Source organism: Siphateles boraxobius, unplaced genomic scaffold, assembly GCF_051911475.1.
Source record: "Siphateles boraxobius isolate OS27281-9 unplaced genomic scaffold, OSU_SipBor_1 20, whole genome shotgun sequence".
NCBI classification, from domain to species: Eukaryota; Metazoa; Chordata; class Actinopteri; order Cypriniformes; family Leuciscidae; genus Siphateles; species Siphateles boraxobius.
This window is the reverse complement of record NW_027508811.1, coordinates 12,921,474-12,940,434: the sequence shown is the minus strand read 5'-3', so window position 1 is coordinate 12,940,434 and position 18,961 is coordinate 12,921,474. Positions and strand designations below refer to the sequence as shown.

At 36.9% G+C, this 18,961-nt stretch overlaps 1 protein-coding gene and 1 long non-coding RNA gene across 2 annotated transcripts; both read right to left on the bottom strand.

The window, feature by feature from the left end:
* Positions 1-1,046: 1,046 nt before the first annotated feature.
* LOC143745070 (uncharacterized) lies at positions 1,047-17,339 on the bottom strand. The gene is made up of 3 exons (XR_013205940.1): positions 17,070-17,339; positions 16,813-16,926; positions 1,047-1,222 (listed from the first exon to the last, which is right to left on the bottom strand). It is a non-coding gene; the product is annotated as an uncharacterized LOC143745070 (long non-coding RNA).
* lbx1a (ladybird homeobox 1a) lies at positions 6,970-9,273 on the bottom strand. Its single transcript, XM_077236931.1, has 2 exons — positions 8,664-9,273; positions 6,970-8,086 (listed from the first exon to the last, which is right to left on the bottom strand). The coding sequence occupies exons 1-2, from the start codon at positions 8,986-8,988 to the stop codon at positions 7,602-7,604; spliced, it is 810 nt and encodes a 269-aa protein (XP_077093046.1). The 5' UTR covers positions 8,989-9,273; the 3' UTR covers positions 6,970-7,601.
* Positions 17,340-18,961: the final 1,622 nt, after the last annotated feature.

The following is an 18,961-nucleotide window of genomic DNA, read 5'->3' as shown; positions in this document are numbered from 1 at the left end:
ATGTAGTTAGATTATATGTTATTGGATTGCATAATTTATTGGAATAAATGATGTAAAATGCCATTGCAATTTACTGTATAAGAATATTGTGAAGAAATTATGCTATTTACATATAGTACTATGAAATTAATAAGATTTAGCTGTAGTAGGCTGGTCGATACTAATATTAAATAAGCACTACCTTTCAAAGTTTGGGGTCAGTAAGAAAGAAATTAATGTTATATTCAGCGAGGTTCAGCAATATATTTCTGTCAGGACCACTATTGTCAAATACGATTGACAATTAGCATTCAGTTTGGATTGGCGGTATGGTTCTGTTCTGGGCAAGAACTCCCTGCGCATCCATGCAGCCTAACGTGGATAAGAACAGGGAGAGCAGCAATAACCCCCTTAGGGTAAACAGAACAGAACAAACAAGAATGTATTGCAGATATCAATATTTTAATGTACAACATAATTTCGAGAATTTAGTCGGATTCAAAGGGGAATCAGAATGCCAAATCCCGACTGACAAGAGGAGGAACTGGCATGGAGGAGAGTAATTAGCTCCTGAGGAACGCGATACTCGCTGATAATAGTAAAGGAGCTATACGTATATGGATGATGTGATAGGCGTCGTAATCCTATAGGTAGATGTGGATCAGCTGAGAGTCAGCTGATGCAAGCTTGACTGACGTGACCTGCCAGAACTAAATTTCTTCTAATGATCATTTTTATCAAGCTCGTATATTAAGTTCAGTAATTTCACTTAAATGACAATTAATGGGTAATTTTCATTGTCATTTAATTGAAATTACTGCACTTAAATACACAAGCTTGATAAAAATTATCATTAGAAGAAATTTTCAGGTGGCACTTAGAGGCTTTTGCATCTGAACTCTTCATATATATATATATGTATATATATACACACACACACACACAATTTGACTAGGTTTGTAATGTAAAGTATTGAATTGTTTCTGATTAGCTGGCATTTTTCATATTAAAAAATGTAAATATACCTTAATGTTGCATGCTCACACTTCCTCTCCTGCTCTGGTGTCTCTCTCTCTCTCTCTCTCTCTCTCTCTCTCTCTCTCTCTCTCTCTCTCTCTCTCTCTCTCTCTCTCTCTCTCTCTCTCTCTCAGCTGTGAATGCATCTCTGATGGGTCCAGACAGCATGCAGGCCTCGATCCCCTCCCCAGGGCACAGAGCAGCACTTACACACACCCACAGGTCACTTCAATAAGATAACAGAAGGCCAGAGGTCAGGGATTTCCTTATTTTCATCAACTGCCTTGGTCATACTTGAAAACATAGACAATATTAAAATATTTACAGATATTTAGGTCACCACAAGTTGATTGTAGCCTATAGTAGCCTAACTCTGCCTAAGCATACAGACTAAAGTGCATTAAACTTAAGTGCCGTAAACCAAAATCGGAATTACCAGTGACAACAGAAATCGCTATATCCTCCTTATATTGCAAAGCGGAAGTAAGTGAAGCTGTTCTGTGAACGCGCGAGACTTCCTATTCATTAGCCGTCCGCCACAGGTTAATAACTAAGGGTAGGGTTACTACACCATTGTCAAAACGATCCCCATTCACACGGATCCGCGAAAAATACAAAAAAAAAGCTGTAGCCTATTCTGCTATTGTAACGTTAGCATACTATGCTGTAAATAAAATACCATTAAAATTGTCATTATGTTACCTTTCAACAGTTTATAGAAATACTTTTAAAAATACTTTTAAAATAAAGCACATTTTCTGTTATTTACATCTTTCATAAAGGGATAAACAACGAACAGTAGCTATGCTTGTCTGTGAACCCCGATTTTGAGAAGCCTACTGTTGCCATGGTTACCCCCTCAGGTAAGCGCGACTTCAGTTCATCATTTAGTGCGTTCACCTGTAATCCAACGTTTGTGGTTATTGAAATGCCAAAAATACGACTGAAACGTACATATAATTCTAGGTAAAAGTCATATATATTTTTAAACATTAAAGTCTTTTAATCCCCCCCGATTCTCACCTGTACGCAGCGTCTGCATACGTAAACACATGCGTGTGAAATATGTTACATACATTTCACCACTAGATGGCGCGACAAGACCAAAAATACACTATATGATTTGAGAGCTCAGAGAAACATTAATATTTAGGCCACACGATGTCACCCTTTCTTTTAACAAACCCCGAAGACAACGGATAATAGGCTACAAGAGCCGTTTTTTAACTGGGCCCTACTATCCGAGCTGTCCGTGTCACCTGAGAAAAAAAGTTTATGAAATTAACTCACTGCTTAAAAGTCATTTTTATCCTTAGCTCTTTTCTTTCAGGCTACTTGTAGCTACGTTTGCATAGCCAATCAGTGCGTTTATATTTACAATATTAATATGCACTAGTAGCCTAGTCTGTCTGACTGTCTCTATCAGTTTTAATTTAGTTTTGAGATGCTTTATTGTGGCATGAAGTAGCCTATAGCAAATTTTTTACGTATTGCCAAAACATTTTCAGCGTTGCTGCGTGCAATTAAAATTAGGAGAATCGTGCAAAACAACAACAAAAAAGAGCGGGAAAGTATGATTGATAAAGAAAAATAAAATAAATGGCATTAAAGAATACAATGACTATACAAGTTAAAGTAAATAGGGGTTGAATTCAGGGTGATTGTGACACTTTTTGCCATTGAGATGACTTGGGAAAAGTGTCCAAATCAATCTGAATTCATTCTACTAGTCATTAAAATAATATATGAAAGGCCATCTGAGGCAGAATAGACTGTTTAACGTTGGCTATTTTTCTGTTTCGCTCATGGTCGTTCTTTCTATTCTAAATGCTTTCAGAATTTCTTCAGAATATTTTTTTCTGTCGGATGTTATTTCAGACTTTAATTTTTGGAATTTATTTCAGAACTATTTTTTTAATTGATTGTACACCTTTTTAAATTGCATTAGATCTATTCATAATTGTAATTTTATCCGTATAAGGGTAAAAAAAAAAAAGATTTTAAACATTTAATCAATTAACTAAGTGGCCTTGATTGCCAATGGCAATAATTTGGCCACTGAGATCACAGCCTATACAGAGCTCGTCGGGTTTTTTTTAAATTTCATATTTCTACTACTCAGACAAAAACACCTAAAGGTAGATCAAATGACAATAAGCACTTACTGAGTTGAAATCATGTTTTATTTGAATGAACTTCAATGGTAGGCTATATCATCTTGTCCGCGGACAAATATCCAAGCTCAATACTGAAAATATGAAACGTTGTGTGCCAATATGTTATCCTTAGTTCAATATGCTAAACTCTTTTCTATTGGCAAAAACAATGATAGCAAATTTATCGGAATTAGCGTTTCTTCTCATTTTCCTCTGTATCACAACATGTTGAGAATGCAATTACAATATCCTGATGTAGCAGCAGATGAGGAGAGGTCCCTCAGTAGACAAAATCAATACAGCTGTATTGTGACAACTTCTCAATTATAAGCTGAAAACAAAAACAATGAAATATACACTTACCTGCATGACTATTAAAAATGAAAAAGAGGCTTAAGAGGTGAAATTAATGCACTTATAGGGTAAATCTAACTCAATTATAAATCAATCAATAATAGCCTATAATAATTATTGTTGTAAATAATAAATGATAAAGAATAATAATAGCAAAAGAAATAATCGTATGCTTCTGCCATGAAAATATAAAGAAATTCTAAATATTAGTACTAATCATCCATGCTTCATAGGTGGGCGATAAAAAGGGGATTTTTGAGGCAAATTACACATATGAAAGCTTTGCTCCCAGTGCTCTCTTTGAAACACACACACAGCTCCTATGTTGAATAGGCCTCTTTCCCCTTTAAATCTTAGACATTTTGACAGGACACATTAAGATCTGCCTGCTCAGCATGAACACATCATAAAACTGGACAGGCAATTTCTGTTTTCACCAAATAGCCAGGCTAACTCGTTCTGCATCTTTGATTTTAATACACTAGACACGCAGCTTAGCAGCGTGGGAGGGGAAAAATATCTGGCTTAGGTATATTTTTCGAGTTATGCCCCTCAACTCCCTTAGATCCATTTTTCCATTTGAATTATCAACTAGAATTTGATTAATATGCAAATTCGAGGCAAAAAAGTCTTGTATAATTCTTTCAGTGGAGAGTAATTAATCAACAGTTAAAGAAAATTAATACATATATCAATTTTGTCAGGGACATGCTTAGTTCAATCGTCCGTAAAATTGAAGTTTGAAGTATTAAGGGGGTCCCACAGAAGCGTTATAACTAAAACACTGGAATCCACCCCTATTTAGTGATCAATCAAGCTTTCCCCTCAGGTTAATCTGCTTAATTTTTCAACGCGAATCATACACTTTTATGACATCTAGTCTCGCATGCAAGTCGATGAAAGGTTTTTTAAAACAACATGCATGAAAGGAAGCATCCATCTATCTATCTATCTATCTATCTATCTATCTATCTATCTATCTATCTATCTATCTATCTATCTATCCATCTATACATTTAAAAAAATGACATTTTAATTAAGGCAGAAAATCTAGGGTATCTCCTCTTTTCTAATCAAATAATTATCCAGAAAAAAAGAAATGGTAAATGGTTGGAGAGAGAGAGAGAGAGAGAGAGAGAGAGAGAGAGAGAGAGAGAGAGAGAGAGAGAGAGAGAGAGAGAGAGAGAGAGAGAGAGAGAGAGAGAGAGAGATGGGACGGTTGAGGGAGGTAGGCTGCAAACCCCATTGTTTCAGCAGGGACTCATGCATCAAACTTCAATTTTCCGGGCGATTGAATTAGAGATTTTTTCTCTCTCTCTCTTGAGCTGAAATACACTTAAGACTTTGGGATTAATTACCACGTTATGCTCTTTCAGATTGTAGTATTACTTATCTTTGCCACATTTGACAACACCTCATAAAATAAGGAACTGAACCCCACCAGCTCCCGCGCCCCTGATATATCTGCACCCCTTATATACATTTTCCACTTTCTGCTTGTGCAAACAGCGCGAAGAGAGAGGGACGGACTTACCTTGGATAAGGACATCTGAGTCTTCTCATTTGTGAGCTAGCCCTAAATGCGTCCCTTCGGTCTGTGTGTTTGATGTGGGCTTATAAGTATAACCACAACGTTCAAAGTTGGATAGAAAACGGTAAATCACACATGTACAAAGTGTGTGTGCTGATTTTATTGCAGCTAAGAGGCGCATGAGCAGACAGTGCTGGAGACTCTGGCATCCTGCTCATGTTAATATCATCTCTGATCCCGCTATTACAACCGCTTCATGTTGCTTAAAATAGTCTGCGACGGAGATCTTTAATTTTTATGACACAGAATAATTTGCTTAGTTCCAAAATACGAATAATGGAATCACGAATAAAAAATTAAAAATTCACTCGACATGTAGGCTATCATCCACATTTCTGCAATTCGACTACGAAAGATATTTGCTACAATCATTAGACTACATTGGATATGAGCGGACCTAGACGAGTAAACAAATGATAAAATAATTATGAGATGAATAACAATTAATTGTCTAAATAATAACATTATATTGTATAAATGTACTTTCATTTCTATACAAATATTTTATTTGTTTTGAATGTGTATAATAATTATATTACTGAATTAAATGCATGCAAATAATAATAATTAAGTACATAATATCCTAATTATTATTATTATTATTTAAGAAATGTTGAAATAAAATCTACACGGCTAGATTAATTTAATAGAAACAATTAATATAGAATCATTCTTTAACAGATCTCATATACACAAATGCCTATCAAATCTGTTACGAATTGAAAAAGAAACGTGCAAAAAACATGGCCGAATTATATATATATATATATATATATATATATATATATATGTATATATATATATATATATATATATATATATATATATATATATATATATATATATATATATATATATATATATACACACACATATATAAAATAATAATAACTCGGTCAAACCCCGTAAGGAATTCTGCTCTAAGACAGTGTCACTCCAGCCATATGTTCTGATTGTATGCGTAGCCAAAATGGTAACTTTATTATTTTAAGGCAAACACTCAAACAAACAAAGCCAGAAGACAACCTCTTAACAAGACGAGTCAGTATCATTGTAATTCATTGACTTGTTTAAAACAGCCGAGTGAAAGGAGAGAAAAGAGGGGACATTAATAGGCCCAGATGCCCTCGCCCCTGTGCGCATTATTGCCTTTGTGAAAACTGAGCGAAACACTTTAAAAAGAAGGCCAACTCAATCCATCAAATTGTCTGAAAATTGTGAGGAAAATTCAAAAACCATATGGCCTCCAAACGTTTGTGTCCTTTTTATTCGGTGGGACACGCTTGTCTCCGTATTGAGAGCCGCGGGAGGCAGAGCATGCTTCATTGTAGCTTGTCACATCAGGGGAGACTGCTCATTTGTCCCCAGTTTTCACGCCTTACGCTAGAAATGACTGCATCTCTTCGTTTTGTAGGGAAATAGCGTCTTTCAACCGCAGAGAAACGGGCCAAAAACCCTGCGTTTTGGGGCATCCTTTATGCGCGCATTCATCAATCCAGATTCCTGTTTCTCACACACATCCATTGTGGATATTGAAACACATCGTGGGGACAGGAAAACATGTTATGCCATTTTGAAAATCAAAAGCGTAAAATGTCAAATCTAAAACGCATTCAATTCACTTCAAAAGAGTGTTGGGTGCAATGAAACAAAAGTAGCCTAGGCTACTAATATAAACAACAACAACAACAACAACAACAACAAAAACACTTAAAAATGCTATATTCTACACAAGCTTTGTTTATATTGACGTGATTGCTTATTTCGAAAACGATAAATAAGACTAGCAGACTAACGTCAAAAATTTAGAGAAAGACATTTTTATTTCATTTTAAATACATTACACTTTTTACACTTGGTTTAAATGGTTTCCTGGTTTAAAAGGCACTTACAGGCATACAAACCATAAGAAATATATTAAAATGTGACAATCCAGATTTAATCAGAGAAGTCGATTTGTTCCTGTGATATAGCTTTTGTAGGAAATGTTCTATAATACACTCTTTTATCAAACGATTTTAGTCATAGGCCAAAAAGCACAATAGAGACACGCAGGGGGACTGCGCGTGTGAATTCATTTTCGGGATATTTTGAGATATCTATATAAGATCTGCAGCCGTTTTAACAAAAAACATTTCGTGAAACAAAATAAAACATGCATTCAATGTAGTCAGAACCTGGTAAAAAAAAAAAAAGTTCTGCGTTGGGGATCGTGCTACGTGTGTGTGTGTGTGTGTCTGTCTGTTTATATCAGAATGAAATATTATCAATGTACTTATTGCTCTTCAGCTATCTGTTTAAATGAATAAGCTAAATGATTAAGATACTGCCACTGCATAAATAGATCTGAAGAAACTGTCCCATGCTTGCTTTGATGTAGTTTTTTCCTTTTTTATATTTGCTTCTAATACAAGTCATTTAATACATTTGGTGCATTAATGGCACTTTCAACTAGGACCATCTCAGAAAAAAAGGTAAATAATACCGATGCTGTTCAAGGAAAATCAGTCATCGACATCAATTTCCTCGTCTTCGTCCTCGGAACACTCTTTGCTCGTTGTGTGGTCTGTAAATGGTGATGATGGTGACATGTGCAGTTTGTTGGTGCCTTCGTGCTCGTGATTAGACCGCGTTGGAGACTTGGCCCCTGATTCTCCGAGAGTGCCATTGACGCATTTCTCAAGGTCTGCTAGTTTGGCTAATTTCTCATAAGGTACATTGCCTACTGATTTGGCCGACTCCACGTCCGCTTTCATCTCCTCCAGGTCTCTTTTGAGTTTGGCTCGACGGTTCTGGAACCAGGTGATGACTTGAGCATTGGTGAGCCCGAGCTGCTGAGCGATCTGATCCCGATCAGCAGGAGAAAGATATTTCTGATACAGAAATCGTTTCTCCAGTTCGTAGATTTGGTGATTTGTAAAGGCTGTTCTCGACTTTCTCCTCTTTTTGGGGGTATTCCTTTGACCGAAGAGTGTCATGCCGTCTCTTCCTAAATCGAACGAACAAAAATAATGCAGCGACATTAAAATGCATTCAGAGCCTGCTACTTTTCTTGAATTAGTGGCAGCAAATAGCTGCCTGTAATATACAATAAGAATATGAATATTCTTTATAATATATATGAATAAGACAATAATATATATTAAGAATATATAATTTCTAAAATGTCTTTAAGAGTCTTTATTTGATTAGCATCAATTGACAAAATAGGCCTGAAGATAATACTTACAAATACTATTTTTAATTGCACGTGCACACATATTTTAGCCGTTTGTTTTTTTAACTGCACGTAGACATACCAATAATTTAACTATTTATTTTTAATTACACGTGCACACAATTAATCTCACATTTTTGTTCTTTGTTTAGGTTATTTTAACAAATACATTCAAAAATGTTTAAAACAAAAAAACAAGCGTTTAAAAACATAAATAATACTATACTGATTTTCGCTTAGCTGTTGATTTTTATTTTTTTATTTTTGAGTGATAGTTTTTAGGAATAGTGTCCCTAAAAATGATATCACAATCTGACACCCTGAATAATTTTGCGGGCCTTTTGTTTACCTTCTGCCGCTTGTAGAACACTGACTTCCAGTCCCTTGAAGGTTTTGCTGGCGAGTTCCTCCAGGGCGCACAGTGGAGATGTCTGGGTGAGCAGCGCGCGGTTGGAGAGGGGATGGCCCGTGGATGGGTGCTTCTCACCGGACGAGAGCAGGTGCGCCGTGCCGCAAATTGTGTAACTTCGTTTGACTGATGGTTTGTTTAAAATATCCTCTATGCTGAACGGAGTGAGGGGCTTGTTTGAGTTTGCAGGGGGAGGAAGATGGTCCAACGGACTGCGCCTTCGATCCTCAACCGAGGCGCCTTTTGCGTCTTCTTTGGAGGTCATTGTTTGTCTTTTTAGCTTGTTTTAAAAATATGCTAGTTTTTTTTCCTCGATATCACGCAATGCAGAACGGCTCAGTTTATAAAAACTACTGAGAGCAACTTGAATGAGAAGATATCCCCAAATCCGTGGAATTAGATGTAGCCGATCAGCAGCATGTTGTTGCTTTTGCCGCAGGGTTGGAGAACTTAAGTCTTTCTTTAAAAAACGCCACGTCTGCTGTCCTCAGCTCTTGGATAACGGTTGAGCTTCACTGAGAAGCAGCCTGACAACCTCTGATGCTTCAGTGGAAACAGTCAGCCTCAAAAGCAGCCAGAATTGACTATTACTAACAAGTTATTCTTGATAGCAAGACAATCAATTACATCCAGTGGCACTTTTCTCTCTCTCTCTCTCTCTCTCTCTCCCCTCCCCTCTCTCTCTCTCTCTTTCTTTCTCTCTCCCTCTTGCTCTTTGACTATGTTGCAGTCTGATGCAGACTTTAGCAGGAAAGGAGCCCCGTTAATTAGAGGGCATGGCCGGGAGGAGGAGCTCAGCCGGATTACACTTAACGCTCCCACTCTTTACTACAAATTAATGATTTGTCGATATTCTCTTCGTTCTTATTTACACTTAGTACAACGTTTGTGTAATATACCACATTTCTTTTTATGGTAAAATATATAAATGTACAATTACATAGGCCTATCAGAAAAATACATTCAGCAGGCTACAAGCTGTCGATGCTTGCAATTTTTAAACAACAAAAAGTGCTTTAAAAATGTATATTCTCTATGGTTTGTTTACTAAATGTATTTTAAAGTCAGGAAGTAGATCACGGCTGATAATAGGCTACTTGTGGATAAAACAAAATAAGCGTGTGTGTGTGTGTGTGAGTGATACAGAGAGAGAGAGAGAGAGAGAGAGAGAGAGAGAGAGAGAGAGAGAGAGAGAGAGAGAGAGAGAGATCGTCCCCTTCAGCTGCACCAAATCTTCTTTGCCATAATTCAAGCTCAAAGGGCCAGCTCACATCAGCAGTAAGATATTTCTTCTCTAAAAATCGCCTGCTGTTCAATACCCGGTATTTTGGGCATTATGGGAATTTTCGTCGATTTACGCAGAACGGGGGTAAACTTACAGATGCAAAGACTCACAATATAATTTTAACTTAATTATAGAAAATACAATTTAATAGCCTACAACCCAATTATTTTTTGGGCGTATGCATTTTATATAATTAGTGCATTGATTAAAGCGTCTAATTATTGTTTTTGCATTGTTCCGTCGTGTAGCCTACTTTAGCGTAACGAGGCCTCGGTTAAATTGGCAGAATAAGGCTGAAGCTCACAACGAGGGACGTCGGATAACAGCCGCTTATGGCGGATAAAGGCTGATAGCATGAGAAAACCGTGCGTTTTGTTGGTTAGTAGGCTATAGCCTAGAGCTCAATACAGAAAGTTTTCCTTTCTTGCCGCTTTGTAATAGTCACGCATTTATTTAGCCTAAATGTCCTTAAAGTGAATGTAGTCTATTCCAAGGCTAATCATATGCGTCAGTATTTAACAACAATAATAATTCATATTTAATTATATAATTTGCATAATAGTCTATTAATCGTAAATTATGGGCCATTCATTCTTGCAGCGAGTACGAATTCATATAAATTCGGCAAAAACATTACCCATTACAATCCACGTAATAACAGTTAAAATAAATAGGCTACTAGAAAAACAAAAACAGCACCTTTGCATACATTCCTCAAACAAATTAATAGTCCACTGAAAATGAAAAGAAAGAAAAAAACACCACAAAAAAGGATATGAGGCAGGTGGTTACGCATGTGTGACAAGATCATTTGGTGTTGTCTACAGTGATGCCTGCGTGATATGACGCAATGAAATGCCATGGAATATACCACTGAATTCATATCAATGGCGTACAACATTTCATTTATGATTTACAATGCAATAAATTCAGCGCGTAGCCTACATATATCCATGACAGTTAATAATGATAATAATAATAATAATAATAATAATAATAATAATAATAATAATAATAATAATAATAATAATAATAATAAAGTTTTTAGATCGCATAATTACAACAAAGTAATTTAAATATTCCACAATTATGGTCCTGAACAAATATTGATCAAAAGAAGCGTTAAGCGATCAAGTCATTTTTCATTGTTTACACGGGGTGCGCTAGTATTCGCCATGCGTCTAATGACTCAGAGGTGTTAATTTTATTTTATTTACTCCAATGAACGTCTGTCTGGACAGTTTTATTCCACAATTTATTCTCCGCTTCCGAACCTGAGAGCTCCGATTTCAAAGGCAATATCGGATCTTTTCACTAACTTTTATTCACATGACCTTCCTGGGGATTGTAAATGATCTGCCTACACATCTGGTAAAATGGAAATATAATGTTGATACTGTCTAAACTGAGAGGCCATTTTTAACTTTTCACGAGAGAAATGTATCATTTGACAACTTTTATTCCGTTTCTAATGTCTTCTAAAATTAAATGTCGACAGTTTAAATTAAAACTGAGCAAAAATTTGTTTTGATCCTTCTTAATCTATCGCTTGCAACATTTAAGATAATATCAAACATACATAAACAATGTCATATTTTCCATTTGATGATATTGGCTACTCCTTATAATTAGCCACTGATTCAATCAAAGTGAAAGACGTTTTTTCTAAAACGTCACATTCTAATAGACCGACCTGTCCCAAAACCTACAATATTAACATATAGCTGAACTGATGTAGTTGCTACTGAAAATAGTAGACAAAAATGTGTTACTGTCGTTTAACAATAAGTTTCAGGCATGCATCACAACTTTCATGGTTTATGTGGTTAGCTCATGATCCATGCTGAGGAGAATGATCTATTCCAATACAAATAAAACTTTATGGGGCCAGTAAAACACATTTTTAGGTCACAAAACATTATAGTCTATAGTTCTGGTCAAGTGCTTCATTATTATTATTTTTTTTAAGTTTTTAACTTTTTAAAATTTTAGTTTTTTTAGAGTTTTTAACTTGGTCACATCTTTCAGTGATTTATATCTTTGCCAACAACAATAATTCTTCTGGCAAAAAGTTATTTCACACATTTTGTTTGTAGTGTGTTTAAAAACAATTTTAAAACAAAAAGGCCCTGAGACCAAACATATTTAATGTGACATTCTTGCAATACGAGAAATATATCTCCATTCATGAGATCAACAATATACGGTTTCATAATGTGTGGAAAGTTGAGGCATGAGCATGAATCACGCTAACCAGGCCCTTAATCTATTATTATAAACAGTAGCTTGGATTGCTGCCCAACAAATGTGGATTAACATTTGGCAAACACAGCACTGGCACCAAATGTCCTGTCATCCTAATGTAAATTACCTTCCTTATATAAAAAAACAAAAAAAACAAAAACAAGGTCAATCTAATGTGATTAAGATATTTCTCTGAAGAGATAGTAACTCCTTTTTCCTGTCTGAAACAATTTTGTGATGTTTTTCACTTCTCAATTGTGCATATTGAGAGCAAGGCATTGTTGGAAAGGCGAAACATCTCAGAACAGAAATCAGAAAATCATAACCAACCAAAAATGAACCCATGCTTATTATCTATTGACATTCACCTGCATCTGAACACAAATTAAAGTGTTTGCATGCTCCTCAGGACAGCCCTAAATACTGCACTGTTTTTTGGCTGAAGTCCATATCATGCTCCAAACACCATGGATGCCCCCTGTTTTTTCCCCCAAGCCCTCTGGGGCAGTACAGAGTAATGTAACACTAGACGGAGATGCTCTATGGGTCGCAATGGCTGCAGTGAAAATAATTCTGGCTGGTTAATCTGCAGGGTGGCAGCACAGCACAGCACAGGCTTCTACATCAATTAGGTGAGTAATAGATGTGGAGCTGGCACGGGATCTGGGTGACACCAGAGCTGACGGCTTGCAGAAAAACAAGTGCAGAGTCAAGGCCTGCGTGAGGTCCATTTGGACGGAGGATGCATGCTTCCGCTAAAAAGTGAGTAAATGTGAGGGGGGCAGTGGTTGGAGGCTATCGAAAGTGGGAGTGAGGCATGAAGGCACTGAGTCTGGCGACATTTCAGTCTAATTGCAGGACCAGGCTTTGACGTTTAAGAGAAAATGAGTAAGGATTAAGTGCAGAGCCATGCTTAAAAGGACCCATCATTACTTAAAGGGTAAGAACAGGGAAGTGGAAAAACCTTTCACTTCAAGAAACAATATGATTACTGACTTCAGGCATGATATCTATGTCAAAAATAACTTTGATTGAATTATGGCCAATTAAGATCTTTGGATTGCCTACTTGAATGAATGCAGTCTGGAAGTAGGGAAAACAATAGCTGTTTTCTTCCAAAGTTGAGAATTTCACTCGTGCAAATGTGCAAATTTGGAGTATCAGAGCGCGCAGACAAAACGCAATAAAGGCCGTCATGTTATCTTGCGTTCGGATGCCTGGTGTTTGTGAACACGCTCATGCGAGACACTTTCTGGGAGGTCATTATACCAACTCATTCTGATGATAGACTTTGGCTCGGCATTTCAGAATGATCAAACCAACATTTGAGATCCTGTGCGATTAAAGTGGTCTGCTGGTTAGTCTAATTATCCAATCACATTCATTTATGAGGCAAAGTGACGTGAGTTTTTTTTTGCTGTGCATCGAGGGATATATTTGGTAAATGTGTTTTCATCGTATTTTATGCACGTCTTCTTATAGAAAAAATGGGGGGGGGGGGGGGGGTGAAACCCCAAAATTGAAGATTGTGCTGGTAATTATTTTCTATGCAATCAAAATAACACTCAATAAAGCATCACAAAAGTGGACCATATATCATCCGCTATATTTATGTGAATTAATTCATTTGTATTTTGGGTAAAATCTTTTTAATGAATTAGTGGATTCAGTTCATAAAATTATCTTGTTCATGTTCAAATCACTGACTTGCAGTGTTTTCAAGATTATCAGTTTTGCCGATTTCATAAGAGAATGTAACAAATGTAAGTAAATTTTTTAATTTGTATGAATTCCAATGATTTGATTTATACAAACATGTATAATTTTTTAGAAAAAAAAATAAAGGTCCACCCCAACCACACTGTCAGTGGGGCGTACGAATGAAAAATTCATAAAGATTTATTCGTCAAAACAAATAGAGTCTATACAAAAATTATATGAAGAATTATAAAATATGTTTCAAGTAGTATAACCCATTGCCAATTAATAATAATTAACAAAACATACTGGATGTTTTTGGAATTCCATGTATTTGTGATACTATTAACATAACAGTAGTAAATAAGACCTGGTTTTCATCCAGATGTCAATCATAAATATCCTGCCAATATGGTTGGCACTTGTTTGGAATTAAACGCAAGCACAGCCACCCATCAAGCATCTAGCTGATAGTCCTACAGAAGAGGGGAGAGGGGACATAGATAACAAGTAGCTCATAGTCAGACACAGCACACTTATCGCCTCTCACTTTCTGACAGACCCCTTTCTAATGCCACAGCCTGGAGAAGTTCTATGGCAAACATGAGAAATAGATCCCTGTCGGAAAAAAGATATCGGGAGGACAAAGTGTGTCAGGTCAGCACCTGAGGAAAGCTGCCATGGCACAAGCCCAGCCTCTGCCACTGAACAGCATTGAGCCTCCTGCGGCAGACAGGAGAGAGCGATGACCCATCCCTTTGCCCCCCTGATGGCCTTATTAAAGACATCCACAACACACATTGACTCACTGTATGTAAATAATTCAGATGTACAGTAAGAGCATCAAAACACTATGTGTATCGTCATAACAGCAACGTCTGAGAGTAATCTGGCATTTCATAGCATGGGACGTAGGGTAAATCATACGCACACAAGTATTCATACTCAAGCCAAGAGCACAAATATTCCACTATCTTAAGTAACTTGAATATAATAATTTAGAGGAAGAACTTTTTAATATTTTGAATACAAAATGTATAATAAATATTTGTATGTCCCATTATCAAATGAAGAACTAATATTCAAATTCAATGTGATAACTCACTTATGATTTTATCTTAGTTTGTAATCATACTAAATAATTGTATACTCTTTATTACAGAATCGACTGAGATCTATCGGTCACGCTAGGCTGCGTCTGCTCATCAGAGCTAATTTGGGTGTGCAGTTAACACTTCCATAAGCAAAGAGAGTAAATGTGGCCCTATTAACGAATGCCTGCTGACAGCAGGACAGAAATATTCTTCCCCAGCTGTGAATTCTTCTTCTTTTTTTCATCCAAATGAACATGTCATGCTTCACCTGCGTTACCAACAGCATTGCCAAAAGTAAATGAACACAAACACAAACACAAAAAACGTGAGTTGAGCACAACAGAAGCCCTTATCCTTTGGGCTGCTTAACTCATTATGGTTTAATCTGTGGCGCCCAACTGACAACCCTGTAGTAAAATAACTATACAGCTTTTATTCAATACTTGTACTCAAAAGTAGAGAGGAAAAGATTTTTGAGTTCTTGTTGAGTAGAGGTTTACAACTCTATTAGGGCCGTGGACAGTAGGGACAAACAGCTTTGAACGCAAATAAAAAATGCAACATTTTTGGATAGGAAAATCAAAAGGGTAGGAATGTAGAAAGCACTTCCCATATTTTGTTGTTAACATCCAATAAAACTAATCTCATCTGCCACTGCCTTCATTCATGAACAAAGCTTTGCAAGGAAAACAGGAAAATACTCAGACTATAATAAAAGACAAATGAGTATATACACACACACTACAGTTCAAAAGTTTGGGGCCTCTATGATTTTAATGACACATTAAATTGATCAAAAGTGACTGGTAGGACATTTATAATGTTACAACAGATTTCTATTTCAAATAAATGTTGTTCCTTTGAACTTTCTATCACTGTTTCCACTATATTAGGCAGTACAACTGTTTTCCACTTTAATAACAAGTATCAGAAAGTTGTGTTTATTGAGCACCAAATCTACATATAATTTCCTGATAGATCCTAGTCTTTGCTCATCGTACAATAAATTTGTCATCTGCAACTGCCTAAAATTAGCAGACAGGTTCTGACATTTGGCAACTGGCATCAGGACAAAAGTTACATAGTGTATTGTAGCCTTTAGTTTACACTTTGTCTGTAAGTATGCACAAAACAGCACAAAAATACACCAGCTCCAAAAACAACAACATGATTCTGGAGGCATGGGAAATCTGTAGGCTCTGGGAGTGAGTCCTCTATCAATCACAGGTGAAGAGGAGAGTGCAGAGAGACTGATGTGCAGCACAGAGAGCGAGGAAAAAGAGAAAGCCATCCTTCACCTGTTATAATTAGCCCTGGCCTTTTCACAGGATTAATTAAAACAAGTTTCTTTCCTGATTTAACCACAAGGGATGACCTGCAGGAGCGATATAACTATAGCCGAAGTAGAGATAAAGTACACGGCGATGTCTACGGATCCAGCTCTCTCTATTTTTCTTTCTCCTGATTCGTTGACCCTGGTGATTCAGCTTTAAGGCCTCATTCACAGCTCACTCAAACAGGATCACCCCATCTACTAAAGATTTATGAGATGACCTCTTTATGTCAGTGCGTGTCCGCAGATCTCACACACACACTTTCTCCCTTTATTTTCCCCTCTCTCTCTCGCAGGTATTAACAGGGTCTTGTTATCATCCCAGTGGCTTCTGCGTTGCATTTATATGGCTGTGAGTTGCATTCTCCGTGAGTAAGACACTACTGTAGGGAGAAGGCGGCATAGGAGGATAAGAGGCCTGATGAATATCTTTACCTGAGTGGCTAAAAGCGGAAAGGAGGGCGCGTGGACCTTGAGCAGCGTGAGGGGAGTGTTGGTCTTATGATGGATGGTGAGGAGCCTGGTGTGTCTGGATCAATGCTGTGAGCTCTGCAGTGTGGAACAGGTGAGAGAAAGATGAGAAACGAGCGCTGGGGCCCGGCCTTGCTGTGCGGTTTGCCATTTCAAAGCACACTGATCATTTTCGCACCCACACACACACATGTGCACAAAAACACACAAAATAAACCAACCCATTTGCATCATCCTCAATCTGTCTTCTCCATCCAAGCCGCCTGAGAGCGGCTAACTTGGTTAGCCTTTCCTCACCCCTCTTCTTCATGGCTGTGTGAGGAGCGGCTTGGACTGGACTGATATGTTCATTAGTGGTGACTGATGCTCCTGGATGGGTCCGGCAGCTGCCCGGCCCTTTGCGACAGCAGAGCGGAGACCGTGTGAACCGAGCAACTAATCTTTCACTGACAGACAGCCGGACAGCCTTTGCTCTCAGATGACAGACTGGAAAAGCGGCGCTCCAGTTCTTCTTTAAAAAAATGGCACTCTTCCTGGTCCTAACGCAATTACTGTATGCATAAATCATCAAGTCTCCTTTATTTATATAGCGCTTTATACAATACAGATTGTTTCAAAACAGCCTTCCAGTGATAAAAAGGAAAATAATGATTAATGATGCAAACATAACTCAACTCTGCAGTAAAGCGGCTCTAAAAAAGATAATAGTGTCATTATTCAGCTGAAGTCAGTTCGGTTTTGATTCAGTTCGGTTCAACAACTGTGTGAGGTTGATCAGTTATTAAATTAGTCCAATTCAGCTATAAAGCCGCTCTGCAGAAAATAGTGATGTGATCATCCATCCAGCTGTTCTCATCCAATAGTGTTAGTGCAGTCAAGTCAATAATATTGCTGAATATTAAGTTGTTGCTAAATGTAAAAATGTAGCTGCTGGTATAAAACACTGTAGTTTTCAGGTAAATATTTATGAATTATACATAACTACTTCCATATTAATATAAATAATTAGTTGTGATGCTAAAAGCACCACAATTACTCCCGTTGACACAAATAAAAATTAGATGAAGACAATCAGTAAATTTAACAAATAAATACACGTCTCTTCAGTGTGAGAAGATGACATTTAAAAATTTGCATGAATAATTCCCAAACAATATTTTGTGGTAGACCTATTTTGAAAGAGGCTTCCTATATATTACTTAATAACACTTGCAATGTCATGGAATTGGGTTTGACTCCCAGGGAATACACAACGTTATAGAATTTACCTTGTAAGTGACTTGCATCACAGTGGTTTCTAGAAGTTGAACTTGCAATTTAAAGTTACACTTTAAAATACTCAGAATCTTCTAACTTTATTTTCAGCTTTTTTATTTTAAGATTAACATTCAAGTTTTGTTGTTGGTATAATTAATATAATGAATAATATTGTGAAAGATTATTACAATTTAAAATAACTGTTCCAGTCTTCAGTGTCACATGATCCTTCAGAAATCCTTCTATGCTGATTTCATGCTTGATGAATATCAATGTTGAAAACAGTTCTGTCATTATGACAACTCTTGGAGTGTTTGGTATGGTAATGGATATTGCAAGGTTGATATGTTGGCGGAATAGATCTGCTACACTGCTGCTGCTGTTGATGATTATTGCTGCTGCAGAGCAAGTACAGGACTTGCTACTGCCAATCCATACTCGACGACATGCTGCTGTGAGCAACTAAAACATGCTGCTGCAGTACCATACATGAATAACACGTAGCAGCTCTTTAGATCTTCCCCAGTGGAGGGTTTCTGAAAGCGTGCTACAAACTGCTACAACAAATGCTGACCAAGTATTTGAAGGTTGAGCTGCGAGCTCATTGGCTAATGATACAGCAGGAACCAATCAGCTCTGCTCCATAAAGAATGATGTGATTGCAAGCAGGTTGAGTTAAGGACATATCAGCCTGCATCATTAGTGTTTCATGACAGAACTTTGTATTTGTGCTGCTTAATATTTTTGTGGAACCAAACCGGGATACACTAGATTCTCTGATGAATAGATAGTATATATTCGAATTTTATTTATTTGAAATTGTAATAATAGAAAATGTGTTTACTGTTACTTTTGA